The 10,322-nt window shown below is 37.7% G+C and overlaps 1 protein-coding gene and 1 long non-coding RNA gene across 2 annotated transcripts; both read right to left on the reverse strand.

Moving 5' to 3' along the window:
- Positions 1-1,059: 1,059 nt before the first annotated feature.
- Positions 1,060-4,022, reverse strand: LOC121248401. The gene is made up of 3 exons (XR_005937446.1): positions 3,126-4,022; positions 2,299-2,574; positions 1,060-1,600 (listed from the first exon to the last, which is right to left on the reverse strand). It is a non-coding gene; the product is annotated as an uncharacterized LOC121248401 (long non-coding RNA).
- Positions 4,023-7,255: 3,233 nt separating this feature from the next.
- LOC121248258 lies at positions 7,256-10,096 on the reverse strand. The gene has a single exon (XM_041146661.1). It carries the CDS (start codon positions 9,769-9,771, stop codon positions 7,435-7,437), a length of 2,337 nt encoding a protein of 778 aa, XP_041002595.1. The 5' UTR covers positions 9,772-10,096; the 3' UTR covers positions 7,256-7,434.
- Positions 10,097-10,322: the final 226 nt, after the last annotated feature.

Genomic DNA, 10,322 nt, shown 5'->3' on the forward strand with positions numbered 1-10,322 from the left:
AGCTTTTCTACTTTAGAGCTATATAGAATGAGTTTGTTCTTTCTGCAACATCTTATGATGTTTTCTGTTTTAAAAGAAAAGTGAGTTTATTCGTTTATCACGCCTGGCTAGAGGTAGAAATGTCAAAGGAAGAAATGCTAGTGGCACAGATAAATCTCACAAAAATAAATTTACATATTGATATAGTTTTTTTTATGATATATTAGATCTACTTTACAACAAAAGTAATTTTACAATCTAACGTACCATATCAACCCACATTAATTTGTGATTTTACTTTTATGAAATCTTTTTGTGACTTAAACATGTGAAAATAAAATGTTAAAAAAGAAATAAAGAATTGTTTTTGACATCTAAAAGTATAAATATCAAACAAACTTGACGAGTAATACAGTTTCTAGTCAATGAATCAATAACAAAAACACCCTTTTTTTTGGGTGGTGAGTGAGAATTTTATTTTATTTTATTTTAGCTCCGGTTTGAATTGAAAACTCATCTCATCTCATCATTACAATATTTTCAAATTCTTACAAAATATAATAAACAATTCAATTTTTTTAAATTTAAAAACAATAATAATATTAAAAATTAATATTCTAACAATATTTTATTCAATTCATTTAAAATCATCTCAATTCATCTCTAAATTCAAACGACATATTGAACTTTTTAACATTTCTTTTAGATGTCATATCGTGTTTGTATTGTAAACAAGTGATAGGATCATGACCATTTTTTCTTTTTTATTGCTTCATTTTTTCTTTTCTTTTTTTTTTCTCTCCTTCCCCACATAGAGTAGGGGCCACACGAATACGCTTCGCCAATTATGCAATGGGTTAGTGGGAGAGAGGGGACTTTTTCTTGACTGTGTATGTCGAGAACGAACGGGCCAAGCTGCTACAGAAAAAGTAGCTTACCATGTGATGCAATAATCTTTTAGATTCTTAAGGTACTGGCTCTCTTAGTTTAATTTGTTAAAACTCTCAGCTCCTGTAATTCAAAGTTTGGTATTGAATCACTGCCCCCATAACACAACACATTTTCCAATCACCTAGAAAATGTACCATGTAAATTACTTTAACCAAGAATTTTCACATTGCAGAAGATAATGGAGAAAGACAAAGTAGTGGAACAAAAGTAGTAGGTCTAGATGAGACCTTAGTAAAACAAACCATTATCTACATAATCAGAACATCAGTAGCCAAACTATTTATTTGTTTTTTCTAAAGAGGCATCACATAGTTTAAGTTAGTGATCTCTCCTGGGAAGCCTCGTATAGAGAATAACTACAGGAGGGGCTCGAGCTCTTTGGGGTTCCACTCATGCGAGTAACAGTATTATTAAATGATACTTTTCTTCCATGGAAGTCTAGCATGTTCTTCAGAATTTCTGATCTGAGTGCTGCAAAAGTATTGAAAGCTCATTATATCGTTAGGCTTGATCTGGGTCTTCCATACCTGCATATAAAGTCTTACTTCTATTAAGTTCGAGAATCTTCGAGCACATGCAAGACTTGATGAATAGCTGAAGACCCTCCTGAAGTTATTCCTCCAAGTATGGCATTAAGGAAAAGTGGAGAAACATGTCTGCTCATTTTCACCTGCAGGCACGGGATTTGGTATGTTAGGATATAACTGGTTTTTTTGGGAGTATTGCATACTATCTTGGATATTTTACACAGCCAGTAAGAGATTCAATCCAAAGTTCAAAAATAGAATCTGTTTAAATCAGAAGAATAAGTCATCTTAAATGGAACGAAATTTTCTTCTCTTTTCTTCCTTCTTTTTACAATTGAACAAATTATACCTCGCAAGAGAGCTGAAGTATTAAGGACATCATATTTTCAAGTCATGATAAAGTTGCATTGCTGCCACTATATTCCCATCAAACCATTAATAATTTCATATCAAATCTCATTTCATTGTAACTAGAATTTCACAATTAGTATACAAATGCATAATGGACACAATGTGACATAAATGAAGGAAGATATGGGCTTCTTGTGGAACAGCGGGCCATAAAACTACAGCACATGGAGAAGGCAAAGAAGGGTCACAAGCTATGAATACTACCAATCAATTTCACTATCAATTACATTACACGGATGGGTATCAAATTAAAAAAACAATCAAGAATGGTATAAGTGGAAAGGAAAAGAGAGGTGATAAAAAGAAAGTTAATAATGAGGGAACACAGAGGGTAAAGATTCTTGTAGAAAGATATTCTTGTCCTATACTAATCATTATATCTCCTTACACTTTTACAAGAACATGAGTGGGGTGAACAATGAAGACATACCATACGAGTGAAAGAGCTTTTCTTTCTAGTTGGTGAGCAGTCAGCATTACTCAGCCTTGCCGACAGGATCCGCTATCTCTTCACTAAATTGAGTTGTAAAGCCAAATACATTCATTCTACTCTTACCATTGCTGCAACTAACCATTAAAAACGTAGGGGAGAAACTGTTGCTTCACTTTTTATCCGTCACCCACTTGGTATACTTCACCCTTTACCGCTCAAGAAGGTGGGAGGATAAAAAATTTAGGAAAAATTCTAGACATAAGCCCCACACTCCTGCACACCACTTAAAAATATGTGATTTTATTTTTTTATTTTCATATTTCATATTTTTAAGTGGTGTGCAGGAGTGTGGGGCTTCTGTGTAACACGACTCAAAATTTAAAGCACATTGCACTCGCGCGCGCGTGTGTGTGAGAGAGAGAGAGAGGTCAAACTTCTTTGATGGAGTTCCCATAATAAGAAGAAACGGCAGGATAGGGTTTCTTGAGAAATCTACTGAGATTACCATCCAAAGTTGTGAAATTGAGTGTTATAACATTCCCAAACTTCAGAGCATTGCATCTCTACCACAGGACATTAAAATATGACCAACCAAAAAACTTGTATATCATTTTGCCTGGCATTTTGTTTCTCATTACTTAGCTTTTTTGTAGTCTTAATATAAACACAATTTTATTTAAAATAATGATCAATCTTGCAGTATGTATCTTTCTCTCCTCTTTTTCTTCTTTTTAGTTGACATAGGGAAGGGGGGAAGACAAAAGTACACTACAACCGAAAAATCGTATGAAGAAAATGATATCAGCAGCTCTAGAACCACCAACCTGCTGTTTTTTGTCAACACTATTCACCAAAATGGACATGCAAAATTCAGGTTTGTTACAATATCCCTTTCAGCCATCTTATGTGCCTCCTCATACCAACAGCCATCCTTGCTTCCACTTTGCTCAATACTTTTTTTAGCAATCATGGCAAGCCAAACAGATTACTCTGCAGAATTTCAATTTTCAAAGTTGAGATAAGAATTTTAAAAAAAGGGCCCGACTCAACAGGAAAATGTCATGTAAAAATGGAATGTTGAAAAGATAAGTTACCTCTAACGATGTAATAGGGCCTAAGAAATCATGTAAACAAATAAATAGTGAGAGAGAGAGAATTATGAGAAAGAAGAGCCATTTTTATAATAGAAATTTTATTAACAAAATGAGAAATCCCCCTTTATACCTTACTTTTCTTCGACTATGACAAAAGCAATGGAATTGACCTCCACTCCTCTTGGTGGGGCTCTCCAATTTTAAAAAAGACACAGGACATATGGCTGAGTTAAACCAATCAGAAGTGACCTTTTGCTACAACAATTCACTCTCAAGTTCTTCACAGGTTGACCAATGCGGGGACTCATATATGGTTTGCCACTCACCCAACCAGTTCAATAAAACTATTGACAGGATCAACCAAATCAGCAACAACATGATTTTAGGAATTAAGAATATACATAGTTACCATATACACAATGGTTATCATACATAGCATAGCCAATGTATCTATTTAATTGTAATCTCTTTCAATGTAAAATGGTATGGCAGTAAGGAAAAAGTAGATTCTTTGCAATTTTAACATGGTATCAGAGCCAGGTTCTGAATTGGAACCCTAACTTTACACTCTACCACATTTAATTAAATATTCCACTTGTTGGGTCTTCTCATTGGGGGGAAGTCTGACTCACAAGTGAAGAAGAATGTTAAGATATAAAATAAATAATAAAATCTACTTCTTCCCATCAGCTTAAACTTTTGGGATAAGTAGTGATTTCACATGGAATCAGTTTAAACCAGACCTGCAGCAGAACAAATACTTTCAAAAATTCAAAAATAATGCTACCGTTTGTGTCCTTCAGCATTTTGTTTTCAGCAGGTTCATCAAAAGATCTACCTAAAAGATCATGCTTTCTCAATAGTTCAATCTGAAACTCCCCAAAGATTCAAAAGCCCCATCTTTGTTCCAACTGTATTCTCATATATTATGGTTAATTGGTAGCAGACCTGACCGATGCACAGAAATACCTAAATTTATATTAAAAAATGCTATATGTAACTAACTTAAATACATTGAATCATCATTCTACAATAAGTATAACCTTTAAAAGAATGTCAATGTTAGCATCTTGATCTACAAAATTTGGTGGAGCATCTCAATCTTCTCTCTTCTTAGTCTCCTTTGCTTTTATGTTTTTGTTGGAAACATCACAAACTTGGTTTGGGTGGAGAAAGAGACAAATAGCTCTTTACATAGTGTGTCAAAGTAATCCTAACCATCAAGAGACAACTTACAGATTTTCTCTAAAATCCAATCATCTTTTATGAATCCGTCAATTACCAAACTCAAAAGGCATGAGTTGAGAAAATTATAGACTCTACTAACTTTAAACGAAAACTAGCAACTTAATTAGACATTATTTTTCATTTAATAACTTTATTTAGTTAAATATGATATTTCATTTTCATTCAATATAACATAATGGAGGAGTTGATGATGTGGTTGACAGGAACAAAGCTTTGTGAACCCAAAATTATATCTTGTAATAAATATAATTTTCCAAAACTTTGTTGGCCTACGCAGGTGGACTATAAATGTTCACATATTGTTAAGACAGAAAAAGGAGACTCATTTTGAACTGTTTCCAATTGTGAGACCATGAACAGAAATAAATGGATTTTCCAATTTTCTAAGAGGAGAGCCAATCACATGCAAACACAGCATTTTAAAGATCTATAACGTGAAGCCAGGTAATAACTAATTTTAGTCAGGGGGGTTAGATGGCGAAGTTGCAATTCATGCCTATTTGCAATGGCATGATTGACATTGGTGCAGATAATGTAAGATTCATCTAATTCTCAAACTTAATGACACCAAACATGATCCAAATGCCTAGATGCCGATTTTTCTGTGAAAAGTGGAGGGTCAAACAGTGGTGTTCATTCTATTGAGAATATGCCTTCAATTCCATTCAGCCTTTCATGGACATGATATTCTCAGAGGGTATGTGATTGACATGCAATTGAATGCACACCCAAACAGCATGTCCAACGTAGGAGAGAACAACTCCCTAATTTTTCCCAAATACCTTGCATCTTGAAGTATCCTTTGAACATGGAAAAAAAAAAATTAAATATAGATCGGCTATCTTCCCAAGATTTTTTTGATAAATAAAAATTTATTAACATCAATAGGTGTAGCCAAGTACACTAGATGTATATTAGAGAAAACACTTAGCTAGGAAGGAGAAGTAGATACAAGAAAATCATGACCATTAACTTAGAAAAAAAAAAAAAAAAAGTTCTAAGACAGGCAGCCATGCAAAAAGTTTTAACTTTCATTCTTTGGTCAACTCACTTGGCCTTGTTTACATTCAAAACTCATATCAATTCATCTCATCTCATCATTACAACTTTTTCAAATTTTCATACAAAATATAATAAACAATTCAACTTTTTCAAATTTCAAAACAATTTTTTCAAATTCTCATACAAAATATAATAAATAATTCAACTTTTATTCTACTATTCACAAATCATCTCAACTCATCTCAACACATTTTTGAATCCAAACCACTGCTTAATATTTTAGCGGCACTTGGTAGCCCAGAGATGACTATAACAACAAAATAAAAAAATGCATATTTGGACCAAAGAAGATTGGACCTTTAACCTTTGATTTACTCGGATGATTTTTTTTTTTTTACAAGTACTCATATGAACAAAAGTGACATGAGAATCCAGAACTCGGACGATTTAGCTTTCAGCATGCGGAGCATGGTTACTGTACCAGGACTCATGCCATTTAAGACGGGTCTAGTCTGCCTTATTTCTGCACCATATAGTAATCTATCTGACAAGGGTGCTCCTATTCTAGGTTTTTTGATTTTGTACTGTGGTTTTTCTGGGAGTTGGAAAAACTGACATGTAACGGATTTAATTGTCAGACAGGTTGACTCCACATTTGCTTCCAACAGTGTCAGCATAATTTCTTACATTGACGTGTCATGGAGAATAGGGTTCTCTACATGGCCATAGTCATAGATATGTTATACGTGCACATGTAATATTAAGTGCATATCCTTGTTTATGGAAGTGTTTTTGCTTGCATCCAATAGAACCATTAATCCGAAACTAAACACTAAAATGGTAGCTATATTTTACTTGTTTCTTTTCTTCTTTTTTTCCCTTTTATTATCAACAAGAGTTGAACTTCAAAACTAAACATTATCAAACCCCTTCACTTTTTTTTTTTTTTTTTTTGTAAGTAATAAAAACCACTCCTTTACTACTTGAGGCAAGGCCCAAGGATGATAACCATCTATATGTATGTCTTGACAACATATGGCACCCTCGGATTCTGTATGCATCACAGCCTCATAATCGTTTCTTATAGTGAAGGTGAAACACTGTTGGGAATGTGTCATGTCCTTAAGTGTCCTACATGCAATGCCAATTCGGGAAGAGTCCTACAGATTATTTGTCAGAAAAGGGCACTTGACACATGTACAATCATCTGAACGAAGACAAATTCTCCATATAGACAAGGAGGAGAAGAAAAAAGTACTAATTTTGCTGACAAGATTAGTGATCATCTGAAAACGCCCCTTTTTTTTAACTTGATAAACCAAGCTTTAAATAAAAAGAGACAATAATATTCATCTAAAATTCCTATAGCACTCGTTACAACGTTTTTCCTGTCATGACAGACTCGAACATCTTTATGCCTATAAAGAAGATAGGTGTTTTTCCCCAACTTTATAAAAACCACAAGACCCCCCCCCCCCCCCCCCCCCCCCCCCCCCCCCCCCCCCCCCCCCCCCCCCCCCCCCCCCCCCGGGCAGGGAATTTATGATTCTTTCAAATCTCTTTATTTAAAAAAAGAAAAAAAAATCACACCACTAAGTGAGTCCAAGAAATGCAGTGTTCAACTCCTTCCGGTTATTTTTAACTCCCAACCACAAGTCTCCAAAAATCTGCTACTAGAAGGGAACGACAGAAAAAGAAAAAGAAAAGGAAAAGGAAAAAAGGAGCTTTGCAAAGAATTTCAATAAATCCTATGGTTTCAATAATCTACAGCAGTTGAACAGAAAAAACATTACACTGAGGGCGCATCGGCAAAGACCTCATTGAGCACGTCATCGTCACTGCCTGCCACCGCAAACAGCTCCGCATCCTTTTCTTCCTCATTTGAAAAATCCCGTCTTTCAAGCTTTGCATGAGCTGCAATGAATATCATCTTTTGAGCCCTTTCCATGCCGATCCTTGAGTGTCTTTGGCCACAAACCCATTTCATGGAAGACCAATTACCCTTGAATGCGCAAGAAGTTGCATGAAGGAAGAGGAGCCTCACTGCAACCTTACCCAGAGACTTGAACTCACTTAAGCAAGTTTCCCATACAAGTCTACTGCTCTGTGGGTTTGCAATCTTCATCTTCCCAGAAACAGGGTCTCGCTGTTTTACCTGAACTGCTTGAGCATAGAGAGGGTCTAGCCCTTCTGACCTCCATTTCATGAGCTCCATCAATGCAACATGAGCTTCTTCCCTGGAAACCAACCTTGTTATGAGCTTATCGACGTCCTTCTCCTGCTCATGCGTCAAGCACTTGAATGGTGGAAGGTATTTTCCACTCGTGTCCCTCATCAAGTAAAGAGGGTCCAGTATAAATGCAGCCGACCATGCTGGGTGGTAGTTTTTCCTGAATCGCTTTTCAATTATTTTTTCTACAGGCCCCTCGGTAATGCTGAATTTGGCACACCAGTCCTTTACTTTCCCCCTCAACTCCTCCCAAAGAGTTAGGCATTGTCCAATCAATGGCCTGTCAGCTGCAATCTCCTGAGCCATCTCTCTGATCAGCTTCACAAGCGAATATACTGCCTCCAACTCATTCCAAAACCCCTCGGTTTGAATCAAACCAGCAACTTCTCTCGCAATTGAATCCTCCTGACATGTTGCTCTATTCAGATCATCCAGTACAACCATTTGGAGCACCTGGGAACAGCTCAGTATATCTTCGAACATTGCATGAACCGGGCCAAACTTCTTTGAAGTGTCACATTTTGGCGAAGGAACTCGTAGTAACCCAGCACACTCAAGTTCTTGCATCTTGTACTTGAGGAAACTATTCCTAACCTGAGAAGTAGTATTTACGAAATTCGCAACCTTTATGCAGTTCTCGGTGACAGTCCTGAAAAGTGGAAGTTCTTTGTTAAAATCCTTGATCAAACTTACAAACCCCTGAAGCTGACAAGAGAGATTTATCATCCAATGATTCTGAACCTCCAAGTTCTTCAATGCCTTGGCCTTATACTTATCTGCAACTATCCCTACACATCTCTGCACGCTACTCCCACAAACATCTGTCACCGCTTCCCACAAGATTTCCTCCGCATACTTCGCTGACACCATTCCTCCAGTGAACACCGCCTTTTGAAAATCACTTGTCCCATTTGGAAGATTCACCGTAAATGTAACCAAATTTTCTCCATCGCAAGTAAATCCACAACAACTCTTTCCCTTCCACCCATCACTAGCAACCTGAAGAAACATTGCGTCTCTTATCCTAGCATCCGACCGAGTCTTCACCTCCTCAAACTTAGCATCAAGCCTAGCACCCGTGAGCTCCCGCAGCAATAACCCAGGCAAGCCCACCTGGTGAATAAACGCTCTAAACTTGGGGTGCGCGAGGCTCGAAGCTGAGACAGACCCACATGACTCGTAGAACCATTCTGCTAGTAATTGAAGCGCGGAATCAATCTGGTCCTTGCTCAAAGCAGGACCAGCTGACCCTTTAGGACTCTTAAGCTTTTTTACACTATCTTCCAGCAATGCCAATGCACCCAAATCCTCTTTCCCGCCCGATAAAACCAAATGGTGCCCCGAATTACTCGCCGCGCCAACCGGGTTCTGGCATGGGGAGTAATGCGACCCGTCGTGGTTTTGGTTGTTATAAAACCGCGACGACTCGACCAAAGCTAAAGAATTAGCCTGGTACGAAGAAGAAGAACATGAATGTAAAGGATGAATACCCATTTGGGAGCTTCGCTTTCTATGATTATGTGAAGATGGTAACGGAGACGGCACCGAGGATATCGGTAACGGCGATAGAGATGCACTGCTGGGTCGGGAAACGGAGCTGAAATTGAGGCAAGCACCCTTTTTCAAGTGCTCCGAAGCGGTTCTGGAGGGGTTGGATGCGGAGAAAAGGGTGTCGCACAAGGAGCACTTTAGTTTGACTGCTTTGGGGAGGCTCGTGTCGGGGTTGTGAAGGAGAATAGGCTCTAAATGGGTCCAGTACCAGGCTCCTTTTCCCTTGATGGCCTTAGTTCGCACGGTGACGAGGCCTTCGTAGCGCTTGTTCAAGGCCTTTGAGGCCATGTCGTCGGGCAGAGCAAGAGCGGAAGGTTCGATGGGAGTTGAGCTTGTGGAAGCCATTTGAGGAGACAAAGTGAGAATCCGAATGGTTGGGAGTGAGGGATCTTCGAGAGTTTAGTGGAAGGAGTGAATGCAGGCCTTGTTGTTATCGGAGTACTGGAGCTAGCTTACGGTGGTGGGTGGTGTTTCAGGGTGGTGGGGGGGGTTGTTCCATGGCGTTGTGGGCAGAAACTAGAGGGAGAGAGAGTGTGTTAGCTGTTTGTAGAATGGTCTAGCAGAAGTGCATGGTCATGCCCGACGAGAGTAGAGAGGAACGGGGATGGAAGCCGCAGGTTGACTATAAACCTGTCAGTAAGACTGAAACGGGAGCAGTCTTAACGCTATCTGGGTTTTTGTGGATTTTTTTTTTAAATATATATTTAAATGATTATACAACCGCATGTGTCCTTTTCTTTTATTTTCTATTTAAAAAAACAAAAAGTTCAATTGTCCATTTCACAAGAAAAACATTTTCTTTTTCCGTTAGTTTTTATTTTTTTGAGTGGTTAACGGCCAAATGACATCTCCCAGCTCCGTCTCTATAAAATAAAATTAAGGGTTCATTATTTACT

Source organism: Juglans microcarpa x Juglans regia, chromosome 2D, assembly GCF_004785595.1.
Source record: "Juglans microcarpa x Juglans regia isolate MS1-56 chromosome 2D, Jm3101_v1.0, whole genome shotgun sequence".
NCBI classification, from domain to species: Eukaryota; Viridiplantae; Streptophyta; class Magnoliopsida; order Fagales; family Juglandaceae; genus Juglans; species Juglans microcarpa x Juglans regia.